Source organism: Polypterus senegalus, chromosome 1, assembly GCF_016835505.1.
Source record: "Polypterus senegalus isolate Bchr_013 chromosome 1, ASM1683550v1, whole genome shotgun sequence".
Taxonomy (NCBI): Eukaryota; Metazoa; Chordata; class Cladistia; order Polypteriformes; family Polypteridae; genus Polypterus; species Polypterus senegalus.
In genome coordinates, this window is record NC_053154.1 from 60,926,701 (window position 1) to 60,949,124 (window position 22,424).

The 22,424-nt window shown below is 37.5% G+C and overlaps 1 protein-coding gene across 1 annotated transcript in view; it reads left to right on the forward strand.

The window, feature by feature from the left end:
- The first annotated feature begins 2,097 nt into the window (after nt 1–2,097).
- prrg4 (proline rich Gla (G-carboxyglutamic acid) 4 (transmembrane)) overlaps nt 2,098–22,424 on the forward strand; it is a 46,834-nt gene continuing 26,507 nt past the window's right edge. Inside the window, exons 1-4 of the mRNA XM_039749669.1 lie at nt 2,098–2,453; nt 2,807–2,913; nt 10,210–10,373; nt 18,815–18,863. Coding sequence (XP_039605603.1) covers nt 2,437–2,453; nt 2,807–2,913; nt 10,210–10,373; nt 18,815–18,863 — 337 coding nt within the window. The 5' untranslated portion in view covers nt 2,098–2,436. The remainder of the gene's footprint in view (nt 2,454–2,806; nt 2,914–10,209; nt 10,374–18,814; nt 18,864–22,424) is intronic.

Consider the following 22,424-nt stretch of genomic DNA (forward strand, 5'->3'; position numbering starts at 1 on the left):
GTCCCATTGTTTTAGAAAATTTCCTGGGTGATGCCGGGTAATACAGCTTGTATATTATATGCCTGGCACAGCGAGGCTATGTAGAGGGAGTGCCAACTCCAATTACAAATCCACAGCAATGAACATACCTATGGGAACCAATCCTAGACAGTGTGAAAGTTTATCACAGGACACTCAAACACACTCTGGTTAACATAACCAACACATCTTTGGGTTGAGGGAGGGAAAAAAATAACACACACACACACAAACACAAACACAACATAGTAGACAAATGTGCAAGCCACACAAGGGCATCAGCCAGGAGAATATTTAAATCCAGGACAATGGAGGAATAAGTCAGTGTTGGCCTAATTATATTATGATTTGGTTGGCAAATTGGTTTATGCTGGTAATTGAAACTGAATTCTGACAATATTGCTATTTTTGTTTAATTACTAATTTAGAATTTGTTTACTATAGGCTCAGAATTTGGCAGGTTTAATTTGAGTTCATCTCATTAACCTTTTTATCTGCCTTAAGGGCCATCACTAAAGTTCAACAAATTCTACCTTTTAAAGCCCTGCAAAAGCTCTTTCATGCTTTCATTTCATCCCATTCAGACTACTGTAGCTCCCTCTGTATTGGTGTTTGCCACTCACCTTGACTGGCACTTAAAAAAAAGACTGATCCGTGACAGCTTAATTAGTTTCCTGTAAAATAAAGAATAGATTTTATTTTATTTTCAAAAGCAAAACATCACAATAGCATGCCACTTGATCAAACAAATAATAATGTCTTAACGGATGCAACTATTTGAATACAAAGGGAGAAAAAAGCAAAACAAAATAAACTTTAACCCACACCCAAAAGAAAGAGAAAAAGAAGGGAGACTAGAACAAAAAAAACAAAGAAAAAGATCTGTTTTTTTATTTTTTGAAGTGATAAAAAATGATTATAACATAGGAAGGTTAATCACAGGCTCAGCATGTTTATTCTAAAATAATATCAATTATTGCCATTTTTTTCAAACATCTGGACATCTCCTCTAAAAGAGGATTTGATATTTTTCTAATTTGAGATAATACACAGCTTTGCTTACCCAATGAGTTATAGAAGGTGAGTTGGGATTCTTCCAGTTAAGAAAGATAAGTCTTGCCTAGGTACATTTTGGAAACTTTTAAATGTAAATGTGATTGATGGAAGACGTTTAATTTAATTATGGATTGGTTGCCACATACAGAACTAGAGTGTATTCTGTGTATGGCTTAGTTCCACTACTTCTCTGAGATGCCAATTGAAAGGTTCCTTTCCTACTTTTACCTAGAATCTTTGAAGGGTAAGTGCTTGCAAATATGTTAATACATTGTTGAAATTCTCTCCAAGTCATCACTTTAAGATTTAATTGTTTTACATGGGATCTCATGTGCCTCTGCTCATCCAGCAGGTCTCTCAGATGCTCCAATCATGTATTGCTATTTGTTTCATGCACACATTAGATGCTGTGAGGTGATTGTGCCCTCGCTGTAGTGGGTCCTAGACCATTGAATAGCCTGCCCTTCTGAATAAGATCAGTCCCCCCAAATGAAAATTTGAAACCCCAGGTAAAAACTTACTTTTATTTACTTGCTTTTAATTAGCATTGTCAGACTAACTTAACTTTGTAGTTCTAACAATGATTTTATTTTTTAAAAGTATACAATGTATTTTTATAGCAACTAACAGTCAGGCATTGCTCTTAAGTCTGTGTTTTTATTTTGCCATTAATTTATCATTTTATTCTAATGTATTATGATTTTCACTCATTTTTCTAATCTGCTATATTTTTCATTCGAACTAGTTGTTGTTAAAGTGCAATATAAATACATTTGACTTAACTTATGTTTAAGTTATACTTCTAAATCAAAACGTTTTCATATGTCCGTGGAGCAAAAACTATTCCTGGATACTTGGGTTTTACAAGAGCTTAAAAATCAGGACACAGTGAGCACAATATGCTTTTAAGCCCTCTACGATCGAGCTGTTTGATTTTTCCCAGGCAGACGGACGCCACAGTCACGTGACGTAGGTAAGGCACGTAGCAGCGACTATTAAGGTCTGGCGTTTGCAGGTGCGCAAACTGTGACCATAAGGGGCGGGGCTTTACTAGGAATACTTGGGGGAAAAATAGGCGGCTTGGTTTGAAGGAAGAGTTCAGGTGCGCGAAAGCAATACGTAAAATACGTTTTAATTATATTTTTTTTTTTACAAAGGACACGGAACTGTTATCGGTATTATACGTATACTTTAGTCTTAGGTCGTAGTGTTTCATTTCCACCCACTTCTTTATGACGCTCATTTTTTAGTTTCGTATTGTTTCGATATGTACAGTTTCGAGTGAACTCTTCCTGGTTGGGTTCACTTGTTACAAGTGAACAAAAATTGTATATTGGAGTTTGTTTTCTGAAACAGCCGGATATGCGCCTAAAAGTAAGGTAAGAGGTCAATTAATCATTAATCGTGCCTATTGGGGATTCACTTAAGTGACGACGAGTTAATGTTTCTTTACTTACAGTGTAACGGGCTTAAGAGTTCGCCTATGAAACATTTCACGTTTCCATGAACTTTTTCTCTTTTTGTTTAATACTAGTGTTATTAATATCAGGAGTGAATACTGAAACTCTTGCGCCCATGAAAGTTTCAAAGTGCTTTACCATGACTGTCATTATTGGTCTTTGCCCTTTCCTACGTTCGAGTTTGTTAAGTCAGACTGTTCTTTCTGCCAATTTTATTTTTACCACTTGTTCCAGAAGTCGATGACATGCCTATGTGTGCTTTTGTTCCACAGCTGGACGACGCGGGTCCTGCCATTTCTAGTGGTGTCACAGGTGATCACGGGAGTGTTTTCCAGATGTGCTAGGAGACTCCTGTCCGCAGAAGAACAGCAAGTCTCAGGTGACAAAGTGTCCTTATTTTATGACGTTACTGATCAAGTGATGAGTAATTGGTATTTTCCTCACTATAAAATGAATTGCAGTGTTATCATTAAATTTTTATGTATTTATTGTCAGGTGGTGGTGTGGTTAGTGAATACAGCGCCAGGTTACATGGGTGGAGTTCCCATGTTCGCCAGGTGCCCCATTGCCCTAAAGAAATGGTTAGGTTTATTAGTTAGTCAGACTTTTGCCTGCAGTATATCTGAGAGTGCCTGAGATGGACTGACACTGTGTCCAGTATTGGTTTCTCTCCTGTGCTTCAGCTTGGCTCCCCACAGCTCTCGATTGGATAAGAATGTTGGAAACTGGGTATGCTCATTCTCCCTGTGTCAATGTGGGATTTCCTTCTGTGTCTTATATATGATCTAATTCCTATGACCCTAAATTGGATGTAACAGTTGGTGGGTGTGAGAGATACAGGAATGATTTTAGCCACTTTATGCTGATTGCTGGTCAGTGGCCCTTTGTTTTAGCTCCCAGCTTCTTTGTCCACTCATTCACACTGCCTGGCTTCTCCTCACTCTGCTCACTCCGGTTCAGAGACAAACCATATGCCACAGTTTCCCCTGACCCAAGGCCATGCTCTGCATTAGAGGCTCACCTGTGGCCGTGCATCAATGCTAATGGACTTTAGCAGCCAAGAGAGACGTCCGAAGTGCCAAGTACTAAGCCTCTAAAATCTCTGCTACTCTGCTTTATAGCCAGCTTCATCCAGTATTCATGCCCCTGGACATTCCATGACCATCTGGGAAGTGTGTCCCTCTTGGGTCTACCAATGGCGTAGTGCAGATAACCATAATTTAACCCAAACATATATAGCATTTTCACATGTTTAACATAGCTAAAAGTGATTCTGTCCTGATTTTCTCATTGCTGAGTTTTGCCTTGTATCTGTTTCTCTGTGCTTGTTTTTTTTTTTTTGTTTTTTTTGACTACTCGGATAAATTTTGCCACTGATCTGAATCTGTCTATCCTGAATGCACCCATGCATGCACCAAATGAATGAAAGAATATTGTTTGACAGCAGCAAACTAAAAGAGGCTGGTTGTTGCTCTACTCCATATCATTTCAGTGCAGGACGTGTTCATTTTAAAAATCAAGAAATGAAACGTCAGAGCTATTGTTCAGTGTCCTTGAGTGTTTAGAAAGGTGCCTACAATTAAATAAAATGTATTATTAGAGATGTTGATTTGAATACATTTATCCCTGCTGGTGGACCAAAGGACAGTAGACCAGGATGACGAGAGTGATGTGGACAGTATGGATTTAAAGTGCTCCTTGTGAGAGTAGTTTAAATACTTTTTGAAAGGTTTTGATACCATGATGCTTTTTGCTAATCGTACTTGTCTAAAAAATTGAATCTTTGTCGCATACAAGTAAAAATTTAATGGAACTGAGCTGCAGTGTGAGTGGAGCCTTTTTGTTTTCAGGTATTAAATGCAAGGTTTAATGCAGCTGTTAATAATGGTGAAGTTGCTCTCAAAAATGTGGTGGCATTCAACCAGTCGTAAACAACAAAAATGACAGAAATAATTCAACTGATTAAATCAAGAGAATCGGGATACTTCAATTGTAACTATTAATCCTATAAATAACTGTAGTAAACATTTTAGAGAAAAAAACCTGAATAATGGCAAACTATACCTGTACTAACAGAATGCTGAAAATCCTTGACTATTTCATGCATGTAATTTTTTTTCCCCCTGTTGGTCCTTGGAAAAATGGCAAATGACTGTTCTCCTATATTTCAGACTCCTATGCCTTTCCTCTGAAGACAAACTATTCAAACAACGGAGTCTAAAAATGAACCTATGCTGTGTCTGGCCAGTTTGTTGCAATTAAATATAACAAAACATTTTCAGACTTCAATGTTATTTTATTATTTCTATTCAAATACTGCATACGTTTTATTTTTTTAACTGGGTCTGGTGCTGTCGGGTTGCTTGGCACAGCATTTTAAAAAAAACTTATGGTTGTCTACACTGAGAAGAGGTGGGCAAGGAGGACAAGTAGAAGAAGCCTTTTCAGTCACACTTACCACAATACTCGATGCACCTGATACAGTATTCTGCTTTATATTTGACACAGACCGCATTTTGCCAATTCCATCTTTAATTGATACTTTAAGCATAGATGTTAACGTTGGTAGTTTGGTAATGGACTGTGCCAGCTGCTTGATTTGAGCAGTGCTCCATTATTTTCTTTTTCTTCTCATGATGGATTCTCTCATATTAGCCCATCTGTTGCCTGTTACGTCATATCATGCGACGCTGACACACCAATTTTTCACTGTTTCATTTAGCCTAAATTTTTTTTCTTTTTCCAAAAATTTTTGTGTCTGACATTGTGAAGTCCTGGTGAGAGGAGCCTTTGGGTCTTGGGGTGTCTGTTATATCACTGGGCCCTGCATGGATTAAGCAGTTTTGAAAATGTTATGTACAACATTACCCTTGATGTACTTTTTCTGTATTTGCTGTGTGTAGTTGGTATTGTACTGTAGTCAGCAGTCTATGGGAAGCATGGATCTGAGGATTTAAATATACTATATGCAAAGGTGGTAGTAAATATAAGCTTGAACTTCTCTTAGAGCATTTTTAAAGAATTTGAGTGCTGTTTTACTTAATCAGACAGACTTGATTGGTAGGGAGGGAGGGAGGGAGGGATTTAATTCACTCTAATAATGACTACACTAGTTGGTGGAATATACATTTTCCTGTAATACACAATTACTGTGCCCACACACTGTCCAATTTATTTTATCCCTTAATCATTATAATGGACACAACAGTCTGGCTTTGGTGTATAAGGAGTTGTGAAGCAAATGTAGCTTATAACATAAAGCTGTTCATGGTATTACTAAAGCAAAGAAACAAGGAATACTGTACCCCAAATTTTTTTTACTTATTTAAAAAATATTTTTTACCTGTTTACTTATCCCATGTTTGTAGTAATGATTGAAAAAAATTATTCCATGATATAATGGAGAATAGGGATAACAAACTTCCTGACACAATAGGCTTCTGCCAAATGGCAAACAATATCAAAACCAAAATCTCGGTTTAAATGTGTCATATCCAAGTTTTGAACATCTAGGTGTGTGCTTGTAACGTTCCAAACAAATATATTTTAGCTAAAATATATTGTTAAATAAACCACTTCTGGAATATCCTCTCATGAATCGCTGGGACGCACGCTCAGATGTGAATGATCTTTTTAAACAGAGGGCTGCCTCTCTTCAACAATCATTAGAAACAACACTGGGTAAAAAATATTTTCGGGTGGAGTATTACGCTAATATAACAAGGTAGAACAAACTATACTGTATATTTATTTATTTGTAAAGAGAACAGCAGAGACAACTTAAGACCGTTGTGTTGCCAAGAGTTATAGTATACATAGGGAAATGTATAGTCTTAAGCAGTTTGTTGGAATTTTACTTTTTGAGGAAAGAGAATTTTATATTGTAGTGAGAAAGCTTTCAAATACTGCTGACATTCAACCTACTTAGGGATGTGTGGCTTTTCAAATGCTTTAAGAAACAAGATGGCAATTAATTCTGTGATGGTCACCCAATAATTTACGCACTTTGCCATAGGAAAAATTTTGTTTACAAAGTAATGAACATCACCTCCGTTCATGTAGAACAAAATCATTAAACAAGAGGAAACTACTCTGTCTATAAGGTTTGTTTGGTTAGTTAGTGGCTTATGGCTATGTCATTACTTGTCCATCGATTTGTTTTCCCTTTTTAGTCATAGCATTCAATTACATAATTGTAGAGATGCGGAGGCAGTTGTCAGTGAGCTTCCATGAAGCCAGTTGCCTAATATGACCATAACCACTGAGTGACTCTAGCAAGTCTGTGACTTGCTCTGATAGGATCTAACGGGTTTGATTTTGTCTTTAATCATAGGGGTAGGCTGTATGTGCATAAGAGCTGACAACCAATGAATGGTCATCCTCAAGTACAATGCATTAAAAGTAGTAACGGAATAAGGGAATGCTAGTGCTCTGAATCTCACAAACAGAAGAGGATCTCATCTGTCTGATGTCTTGTATTTTACTAACATGAAAGAATGGGAAAAAGAAAAACGGGGATAGAGGTTGAGCCTCAACTTTTCATAGCTGTTAATCCTTCATTCAGCTCCTGTCAGGCAGCACTCTGTTTGGCACAAAAAAGGGTGAGCACAACTGTCCTAATTGGTCAGCTGTTAAGGGGTTAATGTGAAATAGCCTGCAGTTTTCACTTGTAAATTGATTGGTCTGCCCTCGAGATCAGCAATTGTGATGAGCAAATCTTAACAAGTAGATTGTACATAATGTGACATTGGCTTTAGCTGTCCCAGTATCTCACTCTAATGTGTGTGTGTGTGTGTGTGTGTGTGTGTTTTTTTTTTTATTTAAATAAAAATCAAGGTTTCTGCTACAGCTACATGATTTAGTAGTTTGGACCAGATTACCACAAATACACTTCCTTATAAATTCCTCCCAGTGTCAACAAGAACGTGATTCACTATTTTATGATTTGTGCATGGGTACTTGAATTATGAATGAATGAAAGCATTTTCTTTAAGATTGTGTTGCATACATCCTAGTTTGCCAACATACTGCATGACATACAGTTGTGCTTGAAAGTCTGTGAACCCTTTAGAAGTTTCTATATTTCTGCATAAATATGACCTAAAACATCATCAGATTTTCACTCAAGTCCTAAAAGTAGATAAAGAGAAACCAGTTAAACAAATGAGACAAAAATATTATACTTGGTCATTTATTTATTGAGGAAAATGATCGAATATTACATATTTGTGAGTGGCATAAGTATGTGAACCTCTAGGATTAGCAGTTAGTTTGAAGGTGAAATTCGAGTTGGGTGTTTTCAATCAATGGGATGACAATTAAGTGTGAGTGGGCACCTTGTTATTTAAAGAACAGGGATCTATTAAAGTCTGGTCTGCACAACACATGTTTGTGGAAGTGTATCATGGCATGATCAGGCTGGAAAAGGTTACAAAACCATCCCTAAAGAGTTTGGACTCCACCAATCCATAGTCAGAGAGATTGTGTACAAATGAAGGAAATTCAAGACCATTGTTACCCTCCCCAGGAGTGGTCGATCAACAAAGATCGCTCCAAGAGCAAGGTGTGTAATAGTCGGCGAGGTCACCAAGGACCCCAGGGTAACTTCTAAGCAACTGAAGGCCTCTCTCACATTGACTAATGTTCATGAGTCCACCATCAGGTGAACACTGAACAACAATGCTGTGCATGGCAGGGTTGCAAGGAGAAAGCCACTGCTCTCCAAAAAAAACATTGCTGCTCGTCTGCAGTTTGCTAAAGATCACATGGACAAACCAGAAGGCTATTGGAAGAATGTTTTGTGGACGGGTTAGACCAAAATAGAACTTTTTGGTTTAAATGAAAAACATTATGTTTGAAGAAAGGAAAACTCTGCATTCCAGCATAAGAACTTTATCCCATCTGCGAAACATGGTGGTTGTAGTATCATGGTTTGGGCCTGTTTTGCTGCATCTGGGCCAGGACAGCTTGCCTTCATTGATGGAACAATGAATTCTGAATTATATCGGAGAATTCTAAAGGAAAATGTCAAGACATCTGTCCATGAACTGAATCTCAAGAGAAGGTGGGTCATGCAGCAAGACAACAACCCTAAGCACACAAGTTGTTCTATCAAAGAATGGTGAAAGAAGATTAAAGTTAATGTTTTGGAATGGCCAAGTCAAAGTCCTGACCTTAATCTAATCGAAATGTTGTGGAAGGACCTGAAGCGAGCAGTTAATGTGAGGAAACCTACCAACATCCCAGAGTTGAAGCTGTTCTGTACGGAGGAATGGGCTAAAATTCCTCCAAGCCGGTGTGCAGGAATGATCAAAAGTTACCGGGAACGTTTAGTTGCAGTTATTGCTGCAAAGGGGGGTCAGACCAGATACTGAAAGAAAAGGTTCACATACTTTTGTCACTCACAAATATGTAATATTCAATCATTTTTCCTTAATAAATAAATGACCAAGTATAATAATTTTGTCTCATTTGATTAACTGGTTTCTCTTTATCTACTTTTAGGACTTGAGTGAAAATCTGATGATGTTTTAGGTCATATTTATGCAGAAATACGGAAAATTCTAAAGGGTTCACAAACTTTCAAGCACAACTGTAACATTCCCTACTCTGCTTAATCCAATTCAGTGTTCTTGGTGGCAAGAATCAGTCTAGGCATCAAGGTGGGGACCAACTCAGGACAAGGTACAAGTCCATTCCAGCAAACACAGGACACTCTATGTGTGAGACTGCAGTACAGTGTACCAAAGTGCTGCCCAGTATCTTTAGTAAAGAACAAAATTTAAAATTTGCATGTTCAATATTTACTTTTTACACCATCAATTTTTGTGAGTTTTATTTGCTGAAATGTTAAAGGCCATTTTATTTCATTACCCCTTTTGCTCTATTTTTAAATGTGTTCTTTAATGTTTCTGATTATGAAAGCTTGATATGTATAGTAATCCAGTGATATTGTCTCATCCTGTGTTTAAATTTTATGGAGAAGATGTCAAAGTACAAATGGAGCTTGGCCTCATTAGACTGTGATCTCTGCTTGGCATGAGTGATTCATAGTAAAGTGCAGTATAGTTGAGGTGACAATTAGCACCTCTAAATTTTGAGGTTATAGTCTTCTCCTGGGAAAAAGTGCCTTATTCCGTAAAGGTGAGGGGAATGGGGGATTTAAAGTAACTCAAGGCCTAAGCCTTATGGGCGAGTGTACATGTGGACACAGATTAGCAATAAGTTGGTGTAATGGCACAAAATTTGGGACTAAAGTTGAGAAGCAGGGGCAGTCCATAGACTAAATGGTTGTTTTCCCAATCTTTGCCTATGGGGACAACCTATCAAAAGTAATTTAAAAAAAAAAAAAAGATTGCAAGCACAAGAGACCTGAATACGGTTAGTGCACAGGGCTGCTTGGGTTGCCATTTGTGATTGGGTGAGGAACTCTGCAATATAGCAAACCTCAGAGTTGAACTACTGCTTCTTTGAATCGAGAGAAGCCCTTTTAGGTGATTTGGACATGTGTAAGAATCCTCTGGATGCCTACTACCGGATGATACAAGGCATAGCCCAATAGAAGGAAACCATATGAAATGCTGAAGGAATACTATCCTTCCTCAGTGCAGTGTTTTACAAATTTAGGTTTTGAAGTATTTTTAATAAACTAATTTTAAAATAACATTCTTTATAGCTTTTCTAAGTCCAGAAGAAGCAATGACATTCTTGGGACGCCGTTTGCTATACAATCACTTTGACTTTGAGATGTTCACACCAGGAAATTTAGAACGGGAATGCTATGAAGAAATGTGCAACTATGAGGAAGCCCGGGAAGTGTTTGAAGATACTGCAAAAACAGTTAAGTACCAATTTAATATTTGGGTAAAGCTTGCCACAATAATTCAGAAAAATACTGTATACAACCTTTTGTTTATGGCAGGTTTATCTCAAAAGAACACCACTACAAAACATATTGGGTATGATTTAATCCTTTGCACAAATTCTGATTTTATAGAGTCTGTGTGTAGGCAGGCAAGGTAATTGGTATCAATTCACAAACTGGTAAAAGTTAAAACATGGTTTTCAATCCACTTCCACCATTGTATTCATGTAGGGCAAATACCTAGTGGGAAGTTGAGCTTTCTTTGTTTGTTTGTTTTTATATTTAAAATTATGAGGTTGTAAGGTATTCCAAGACATTAGTAACTACAGTGCATCCGGAAAGTATTCACAGCGCATTACTTTTTCCACATTTTCTTATGTTACAGCCTTATTTCAAAATGGATTAAACTCATTTTTTTCCTCAGAATTCTACACACAACACCCCATAATGACAACATGAAAAAAGTTTACTTGAGGTTTTTGCAAACTTATTAAAAATAAAAAAACTGAGATAGCACATGTACATAAGTATTCACAGCCTTTGCCATGAAGCTTAAAATTGAGCTCCGGTGCATCCTGTTTCCCCTGATCATCTTTGAGATGTTTCTGCAGCTTAATTGGAGTCCACCTATGGTAAATTCAGTTGATGGGACATGATTTGGAAAGGCACACACCTGTCTATAGAAGATCCCACAGTTGACAGTTCATGTCGGAGCACAAACCAAGCATGAAGTCAAAGGAATTGTCTGTAAACCTCCAAGACAGGATTGTCTCTCGGCACAAATCTGGGGAAGGTTACAGAAACATTTCTGCTGCTTTGAAGGTCCCAATGAGCACAGTGGCCTCCATCATCCGTAAGTGGAAGAAGTTCGAAACCACCAGGACTCTTCTTAGAGCTGGCCGGCCATCTAAACTGAGCGATCGGGGGAGAAGGGCCTTGGTCAGGGAGGTAACCAAGAACCCGATGGTCACTCTGTCGGAGCTCCAGAGGTCCTCTGCAGAGAGAGGAGAACCTTCCAGAAGGACAACCATCTCTGCAGCAATCCACCAATCAGGCCTGTATGGTAGAGTGGCCAGGCGGAAGCCACTCCTTCGTAAAAGGCACATAGCAGCCCGCCTGGAGTTTGCCAAATGGCACCTGAAGGACTCTCAGACCATGAGAAACAAAATTCTCTGGTCTGATGAGACAAAGATTGGACACTTTGGTGTGAATGCCAGGCGTCCCGTTTGGAAGAAACCAGGCACTGCTCATCACCAGGCCAATACCATCCTTACAGTGAAGCATGGTGGTGACAGCATCATGCTGTGCGGATGTTTTTCAGTGGCAGGAACTGGGAGACTAGTCAGGATAAAGGGAAAGATGACTGCAGCAAAGTACAGAGACATCCTGGATGAAAACCTGCTCCAGAGCACTCTTGACCTCAGACTTGGTGACGGTTCATCTTTCAGCAGGGCAACGACTCTAAGCACACAGCCAAGATATCAAAGGAGTGGCTTCAGGACAACTCTGTGAATGTCCTTGAGTGGCCCAGCCAGAGCCCAGACTTGAATCCGATTGAACATCTCTGGAGAGATCTTAAAATGGCTGTGCACCGACGCTTCCCATCCAACCTGATGGAACTTGAAAGGTGCTTCAAAGAGGAATGGGCGAAAATGGCCAAGGATAGGTGTGCCAATCTTGTGGCATCATATTCAAAAAGACTTGAGGCTGTAATTGCTGCCAAAGGTGCATCGACAAAGTATTGAGTAAAGGCTGTGAATACTTATGTACATGTGATTTCTCAGTTATTTTATTTTTAACTAGCAGAATACCTGTGCTTCGCAGCGGAGAAGTAGGGTGTTAAAGAAGTTATGAAAAAGAAAAGGAAAAATTTTTAAAATAACGTAACATGATTGACAATGTAATTGTTTTGTCATTGTCATGAGTGTTGCTGGCATATATATATGTACAGTGGGATGTAAAAGTTTGGGCAACCTTGTTAATAGTCATTATTTTCCTGTGTAAATCGTTGGTTGTTACGATAAAAAATGTCAGTTAAATATATCATATAGGAGACACACAGTGATATTTGAGAAGTGAAATGAAGTTTATTGGATTTACAGAAAGTGTGCAATAATTGTTCAAACAAAATCAGCCAGGTGCATAAATTTTGGCACTACAAAAAAGAAATGAAATCAATATTTAGTAGATCCGCCTTTTGCAGAAATTATAGCCTCTAAACGCTTCCTGTAGGTTCCAGTGAGAGTCTGGATTGTGGTTGAAGGTATTTTGGACCATTCCTCTTTACAAAACATCTCTAGTTCATTCAGGTTTGATGGCTTCCGAGCATGGACAGCTCTCTTTAACTCACACCACAGATTTTCAATTGTATTCAGGTCTGGGGACTGAGATGGCCATTCCAGAACGTTGTACTTGTTCCTCTGCATTAATGCCTTAGTGGATTTTGAGCAGTGTTTCGGGTCGTTGTCTTGTTGAAAGATCCAGCCTCGGCACAGCTTCAGCTTTGTCACTGATTCCTGGACATTGGTCTCCAGAATTTGCTGATACTGAGTGGAATCCATGCATCCCTCAACTTTGACAAGATTCCCAGTCCCTGCACTGGCCACACAGCCCCACAGCATGATGGAACCACCACCATATTTTACTGTAGGTAGCAGGTGTTTTTCTTGGAATGCTGTGTTCTTTTTCCTCCATGCATAACGCCCCTTGTTATGCCGAAATAAGTCAATTTTAGTTTCATCAGTCCACAGCACCTTATTCTAAAATTAAACTGGCTTGTCCAAATGTGCTTGAGCATACCTCAAGCTGCTCTGTTTGTGCTGTGGGCGGAGAAGAGGCTTCCTCTGCATCACTCTCGCATACAGCATCTCCTTGTGTAAAGTGCGCCGAATGGTTGAGCAATGCACAGTGACTCCATCTGCTGCAAGATGATGTTGTAGGTCTTTGGTGCTGGTCTGTGGGTTGACTCTGACTGTTCTCACCATTCGTCGCTTCTGTCTATCAGAAATTTTTCTTGGTCTGCCACTTCGAGCCTTAACTTGAACTGAGCCTGTGGTCTTCCATTTCCTCAATATATTCCTAACTGTGGAAACGGACAGCTTAAATCTCTGGGACAGCTTTCTGTATCCTTCCCCTAAACCATGATGGTGAACAATCTTTGTCTTCAGGTCATTTGAGAGTTGTTTTGTGACCCCCATGTTGCTACTCTTCAGAGAAAATTCTAAAAGTTTTGGAATCAATAAAATGACAACGGTGCCCAAATTTATGCACCTGTCTGATTTTGTTTGAACAATTATTGCACACTTTCTGTAAATCCAATAAACTTCATTTCACTTCTCAAATATCACTCTGTGTGTCTCCTATATGATATATTTAACTGACATTTTTTATCGTAACAACCAACGATTTATACAGGAAAATAATGACTATTAACAAGGTTACCCAAACTTTTGCATCCCACTGTATATATGTGTACATATCTATATACAGTGGTGTGAAAAACTATTTTCCCTCTTCCTGATTTCTTATTCTTTTGCATGGTTGTCACACAAAATGTTTCTGATCATCAAACGCATTTAACCATTAGTCAAATATAACACAAGTAAACACAAAATGCAGTTTTTAAATGATGGTTTTTATTATTTAGGGAGAAAAAAAATCCAAACCTACATGGCCCTGTGTGAAAAAGTAATTGCCCCCCTGTTAAGAAATAACCTAACTGTGGTGTATCACACCTGAGTTCAATTTCCGTAGCCACCCCCAGGCCTGATTACTGCCACACCTGTTTCAATCAAGAAATCACTTAAATAGGAGCTGCCTGACACAGAGAAGTAGACCAAAAGCACCTCAAAAGCTAAACATCATGCCAAGATCCAAAGAAATTCAGGAACAAATGAGAACAGAAGTAATTGAGATCTATCAGTCTGGTAAAGGTTATAAAGCCATTTCTAAAGCTTTGGGACTCCAGCGAACCACAGTGAGAGCCATTATCCACAAATGGCAAAAACATGGAACAGTGGTGAACCTTCCCAGGAGTGGCCAGCCGACCAAAATTACCCCAAGAGCGCAGAGACGACTCATCCGAGAGGTCACAAAAGACCCCAGGACAACGTCTAAAGAACTGCAGGCCTCACTTGCCTCAATTAAGGTCAGTGTTCACGACTCCACCATAAAAAAAGAGACTGGGCAAAAACGGCCTTAATGGCAGATTTCCAAGACACAAACCACTGTTAAGCAAAAAGAACATTAGGGCTTGTCTCAATTTTGCTAAGAAACATCTCAATGATAGCCAAGACTTTTGGGAAAATACCTTGTGGATTGATGAGACAAAAGTTGAACTCTTTGGAAGGCAAATGTCCCGTTACATCTGGCGTAAAAGGAACACAGCATTTCAGAAAAAGAACCTTAAAAAGGCGGTTCATGCTAGAAAACCCTCAAATAAAGCTGAATTACAACAATTCTGCAACGATGAGTGGGCCAAAATTCCTCCAGAGCGCAGTAAAAGACTCATTGCAAGTTATCGCAAATGCTTGATTGCAGTTATTGCTGCTAAGGGTGGCCCAACCAGTTATTAGGTTCAGGGGGCAATTACTTTTTCACACAGGGCCATGTAGGTTTGGATTTTTTTTTCTCCCTAAATAATAAAAACCATCATTTTAAAAACTGCATTTTGTGTTTACTTGTGTTTATATTTGACTAATTTGACTAATGGTTAAATGTGTTTTGATGATCAGAAACATTTTGTGTGACAAACATGCAAAAGTATAAGAAATCAGGAAGGGGGCAAATAGATTTTCACACCACTGTGTGTGTATATATATATATATATATATATATATATATATATATATATATATATATATATATATATATATATATATATATATAATCAATCTCTGTCTCTATCCACATTGATTTTGTGAATATATAAAGTCATTCCTGATTATAGAAAGTCAACATCGGAGTATATAAACTCACTACTGAATATATAAAGTGAAAGTCAAAATCTTTTGATTGAAACGACTCTACACTGAACTAAGTTAACAAAAACGTATTCAGAAAAATAAATTAAAAAAACACTGTCTGGTTAATGTTTTGAAAATTATGCATGTGCCCTGCCCAGGATTGGTTCCTGCCTTGCGCCCAGTGTTGGCTAGGATTGGCTCTAGCAGACCCTCTGACCCTGTGGTCGGATTCAACGGGTTGGAAAATGGATGGATATTCCAGTGCTGACTTTGTATATTCCGAAATATTCCAATGACGTCTTTATATACTCAGGTTTTGACTTTATATATTTGGGAATGACTTTATATATTCAAGTTTTGACTTTATATATTCAGAAACAAGTTCTGACTTTATATATACCAACGCTGACTTTTATTTATTCTGACAGTGACTTTATATAATCAAGTTTTGACTTTATATAGTTAAATTTAGTCAACATTGCATAACTTTTTCTTTACCATAGAAATTTAAAGACTAAATTCAACTTCCATTCCTAACAAAGATATTTCTGGCGACTAAATAGAACGTACTTGTATCCAAATTCGAGCTATTGAGCTGTCGCCTGCCTGCCTGAATAAGTCGCCCTCGCTTCGCTCTTACTTTCTTACCGTTCATTTAATCATGGCTAGTGCCGGAAAAATTATAAAATGGAAGGAGGATTACACGGAGTATGGCTTTACCAAAACAATTTATGATGGCGAATCGATTATTCATAATGCTTCAATTGGTGATCTGTTTTTCTGTGTTAACCTCATATTTTTTCATATCTTCTCAAACCAAGGGGGTGCAAAGGTAAAATGAATCGGTAAGCACCGATCAATGTAATCGGTGTACCAGGAAGTCATGCATTGACAGAAGTTCCCCTTTGTTTGTAATGCAAAGTGTGATTAAATGTGATTTTTTTTTTAAAAACGCGTTATGGTGCACATGCATTGAAGCTTCTCAGCTGTGCTTGTGCTAAGAAAAGGAAACGTTTTAAAAATAACGTAACATGATTGTCAATGTAACCTTTTGTAAGTAGTGCCTGGAGGATTCAGTGTGGAGAAACTGTAGAGACAGCGTGTGTATTAACTTGTGGATTTTTCTGTGAGTATTTGGTGGCAGCGTCACAAAGTCACTTCCGTAACACTGTGTTAGCTGCGGAGCTCAGCTCAGCTCAGAGCGAAATGAGGTGAATGGGAGGGGAGATGATGACGTGACTCTCCCACCCGCCTTAACTGTCAATCCCCCACCAACACAGTCTCTCGGAATTTGCATAAGCACAGCCCTTCACCTGCAAGGTTATAAAGTGATCAAAACTCTCGTTTATATCCTGCGTCCTCTCATTCAACTTGTATCCCGCATTACCCGTGGGCATGACAAACGCCTGTCTATGAACTTAATTTAAACTTTAGGTTTACACCGTGCTTTGTTTCCAAAGTAGCCGCACTCATGAATATGGTTGTATATGTCACTCGTTCACTTCTTATTGTTTCGCTGCCTTCTCAATTATATAATGCATGTTTTCTTCAGCGCTTTTTGGAGCTCTTCCTGGTTTTCTACGCACTGCGTTGACAGTCAGTTCACGTGATTACGTGGGTGGCATGATGATGTCACATGAAACTCCGCCCCCCACGACTTTCGAGCTCAACTCCGTTACAGTATATGGAGAAAAATAGCTTCCAGTTATGACCATTACACGTAGAATTTCGAAATGAAACATGCCATATTTCAGCCTTCCACCCACATGGGAAGCTGGAGAATTAGTAGTGAGTCAGTGAGGGCTTTGCCTTTTATTAGTATAGATAAATTTGCAAAAACCTCAAGTGAACTTTTTTCACGTTGTCATTATGGGGTGTTGTGTGTAGAATTCTGAGGAAAAAAATGAATTTAATTAATTTTAGAATAAGGCTGGAACATAACATAATGTGGAAAAAGTGATGCGCTGTGAATACTGTCTGGATGCACTGTATATAAATGGAAATTAGCTTTTGCTTTATGTTTTGTCTTAACTCAGTAATATGTACAGAAAAGTTACTTGTTCTTTTGTGCATTTTATTTGCTTCCTTTATTGCAGACCATCAGGAACAGGTGAATAGCTGCTTATGTCTTATCCTCGTATCTATGATGTACACCTGTTAATGTGCTTTTTTTTTATTTATTTTTTTCTTCTCACCCCACCCCCCCCAAGAAAAACTAAGGTTGACTTACAGTATGTTAAGTTACATTTTGCTTGGGGAGTAGTTCACTATTTTAGATAAACATAGAGCAATCCACAGAGCTTGTAATCTAACGGAGTTAAAAGGCTCTTGGCTGAAGTGAGGTACAACATGAGAATGAGATGAAGGTACAGAGAGCTGTAGAGCTTGAAAAGCTGAGCAAGGAACAATGGCCAAAACTTTGTCTGATTTGCATAAAGCCACTAAACTGTGCACAGCTAGCTGTAATAGTTTCTACTGATATAGTGTCCCTCCCTTGAAGTGGCTGCTAGTACAAAATGACAAGAAAAGTCAATAAGGAACTTTAAGTTTCAAGAATTTTCCAAAAATAAATTTTACAAGCGCTCAAGAAATTAAAACTTTAGACACACTTATCGAAAACTGGTTTGTTTTTTGTTTGTGTTTTTCTCTCTAGAATTTCATTTTCTTTCCTAGACTTATTTAGAGGTAGGACCCTGGAACAATAAGTGTAGAACCACTATAAAGACAGAGTTCTACTCACTGTTCTCCTGACACGGGCTAAACATTGCTAGTGATTGAACTGGCTTTTACTCTGTTAAATTGTACTTCCCAAGACAAATACTGAAGTCAGTAAGGGGGGGAGAATTACAAGGTGTTATTTATCTCCAGTGTTAGGACCCATTATTATATGTTATAAATTATATTTTTCCTTTAACTCAAATAATATTTTAGATATTTTCATTTTATATGCCTCTATAGTTTTAGAATATCCTGATTTATTGTGTTTTATATTTGGATTTTACTGTGTCATTTTGTTACAGTTTTTGTTATTTTGCATATTTTCATGGGTGGGGCCATATTGTTAACCTTTTTTGTAGCATGTGTCATCACCACTGAAATAAAATATGATGGCTCATTTCATCAAACAACTGAATTTTTGGTCAAAACAAACATGTTGGGTACAGGTATTGACAGTTGTTGTTCATAGTTTGATGAATCAAAAATTTATTTTGAATTAAACTTTGGTATAATGAATTTTTGTTAAGAAACATTTCTTGTTTTGTGTAACGGACCTGTGCCTGCCTATGACACCACTTTGTTCCTGCTTCTGACAGAAATGTTTATCCTTGGCTGTTCAACCTTTCTCCAATTTTTTCTTTCAAAACAATCCTAATATCTAGGATATAGTGTTCTAGTGTGGTGGGCTGTGGCAGTAAAATTATTAAATCTTTTTTTTTTGTTTTTCTCTTCAGGATGCATTCTGGAAAGATTATGTTAAAAATGGCCCTTATGCTAACCAAGGTAAGAGAAGTTTGTCAATCTTATAAACCACTACACCCACAGCAGTGCAGGGTCTGCATCTCCCTATCCAAAAGACATTCAAGTTAGGTTGATCGGTCACACCTTTTATATATGAGAGTGCCAAAAAAGGCAACTAGCAAATTGCAACTGTCAATCATATTCTGTTTTATTAAGTAAGATAAGACTTATGGTAATTGTAAAGATAGTTGCAGTTTAAAATATGTTTCTTTCTTGTTAGGCTGTTTCTAAATGTACATCTAAAACGTTACAACTTTTAGGACAGAAACGTACACAAGTAAATACAACAGACACAGAGTGCTGATTAATTTATTGGATTTCTGTGTGAAATTAATCAGTTCTGTAACCTTTTTTTAAACCCAATTTGCAATGAAACACCTGTGCATCTTCACATTTCATGTACACATTTTTATGTACCTGTATCCAATAACAGATACAAACTTCTTTTGGGTGTTTTTTTGTTCTGTTTAAAAGCAAAAAAAAAATGTGGATTTGAAAGCATATTTTCACACCAAGGTTATTATAGTTAATGAAAACTAAAATCAAAATTGGGGGGGGAAAAAAAAAATTTTAAAAACTGAAATAAAATAATGAACAAAACTGAAATGAAAAACTAAAACTAAATGAAACTATTGAAGTAGCTGGAAAGACTAACGGAACTAACATAGTAATTTACTAAAAAATTTTGTGTTTGTTATAACTGGACGTGCCGCAAGGGTCCCAAAATGAATCAAAATATATAAGAATTTCATATTTGGGTTTTGAATTAATGTTCCTGCTGTTAGTCATTAACCCTTGTATTTTTTTTTTAACATTTTATTTAAAGCAAATAACATTCCATACAAGCAAGTCAAATTTTATAGAACTAAGTTCAATTCAAATCAACAGACGGAAAGTCATCCACCGCAAGCCGCCTGCATATATTCATCTTGTGATCAGCAGTTTGTGAAGGAGGGCGGGTGTTCACACAGCATTTGCGGTGACAGAGCAAGCTGTATATGAGCATGTAAAGCGTGTGAAATAGAAAGCGATTTACTGTGTGAAAATAGTGACAGTTCTTCAGGAGCTGATAGTGACAGCATTATAGATTCTGGTCCAAATGTTAGAATACCCAGGTGATGATTTTGCTTTGAATATGCTCAGTAGCTTTCAAAGCTGCAGTTTACTGGATCTCCGGGGCACAAGAGGGTAGTATTAGATACAGATGATCCCTTGCAGAATTTCAGTCTGTTCATAGATGACAGCATGTTGTCTGTAATTCTGACCGAGTCCAGGATACAGTATGTACACAGCAATTATTACAGTAGCACAAACTAAGCAAAATCCCAGGCTGAATGTGAGTCTAATGTCTGTTATGATGAGCTGACCCATTTCTTTTGAGCTTCTTGTATATCGAGATGTAATTCAAATGCCTGATGTAGGAATGTGCTGGTCCATAAAATCTTTACTGTATGCACATAAAAATCACAAGTGAGTAACGTTTCAGTTTATTTCTCAGGTGCATGTGTTTTGTTGACAGTAATTCACCTGCCACTTCGCACAGGAAAAATCGTTTTTTGGAAAGTAAAATTGTACTGTATGAGAGACTGATTAGTCAAGATCAGTGTATTATTGCTGACCAATCACTTTTGCTTTAAAAAGGTTGTTTAAGAACAAACTAATACAAAAGTTGTAAAGTCCCTGAGTTAGCGGTGTCTCTACTGAAGTACAGGTAGATAGGTGAAGAGAGTCTGCCAACTGGCATACCTACTAATATGTTTTTATATTTATTCTGTATTTATTAATATCTTTTTTTAGTTTACATTCACAGCTGAAAATACCAGATATTTTCAATCTTTCTTTCTCTCTCTCAAAATAGATGGCAGAAATATCATATTCTATATCATATTCTTTTTGGTTTTTTAACATCAGCCAAATCATACATGATGCATACCAGGGACTTTTCCTGCTTTGCATTCAAACCTGCTAGAATAGGCTCCAGGATTCCTGCGATCCTGGTCTGGATAACCAGGTTTAGAAAATGTATATATTGTTCCTAATTTACAGATGTGGTTTCTGATGTTTTGCTGCTGTCCATATTCCCTTGTTACCTGCTCTTACTCTGCTCATTAAGTATTTACTGTTCTTATGCATGGGCTATTTAAGTCTCAATGCCCCTAACCTTAACACTAAATGCTTGTTTTTCTTTGTTTCCCTTTGTTTTTCCAAAGTCCTCATGATTATTATGACCACACATATCAGAACACAGTAGAATTTTTATTGATATCTTTTCAGGCCTGCAAGTTGCAAAATTCTGTCCAAATTGTATGAGATGGAATCGGAGATTAATGTGGCTGGTAGAAAATAACAAAGCCCAGTATGGGAGATTTTTTTTAATGCAATATTGAAGGCATTAATTGTAAGTACATTGTTTTGGAGCAGGATATGCTGTGTGCAGTAGATGTTTAGAGTAAAATCCTTAAAATTTACCTACATTTCATCACAAATTGGCCTGAGCCAATCTCTCAATGTCTGAGCAAGAAAAGGAAACGATGAAAAGTGCCAATATTCAGTGCACATTTGTTCAGCACAAATGAAATAGAATATATTTTAAAAAGTTCATATTCAGTTTATTATCTGGTTTTGTTTTTTCTCTAATAAAAACAAGCATAATCAAACCCAGATAGTAAACCATATAGTGTAGTAAGATTCCACTAACATTAAACTACTTATATGCAAATCTGTTAGGTGTACAGTTCTGTCTGATTGTGACACAAAACTGAACTCCATAGTAGCTCTTTAACCATACTGTAATTACTAAGCATACAGTGCATCCGGAAAGTATTCACAGTGCATCACTTTTTCCACATTTTGTTATGTTACAGCCTTATTCCAAAATGGATTAAATTCATTTTTTTCCTCAGAATTCTACACACAACACCCCATAATGACAACGTGAAAAGTTTTTGCAAATTTATTAAAAACTAGCAATATACCTGCGCTTTGTAGCGGAGAAGCAGTGTGTTAAAGAAGTTATGAAAAAGAAATGGAAACATTTTAAAAATAACGTAACATGATTGCCAATGTAATTGTTTTATGACTGTTATGAGTGTTGCTGTCATCAAGGATTTGATTATCATTATTTCTTTCAATCAGGTTCATATTTGGAGGATGTGTTGTGTTCAAGTTATATTCCGTGTTTGTCAACCATTGTAAAGATAACAGGTTTCATTCATTGAAGTGTTCACTACCCAAATCGGTACTCATGAATCTAAGATGTTTAACAGGCATTCCCGGTATTAAGTTGTGGATCTGCCTGTGAATATTTAGCAGCAGTGTGTCTATGAACGTAATTTAAAGTTAAGCTTTACACCTTGCTTTCCTATTCATATGTCTACAAAGGCTTGTTCAGCTTTAGAGGGTTGTTACTTTCTTACTGCATCAATAAACAGCTCGTCTTCCTCTTTATCTGAGACATCACACACTGCATGCACAGTTTACCTTTCCCAGTCTTGCAAACTTTAGCGAAGTGGTTCAATTTGCCATAATTTTTTACACTGTCTT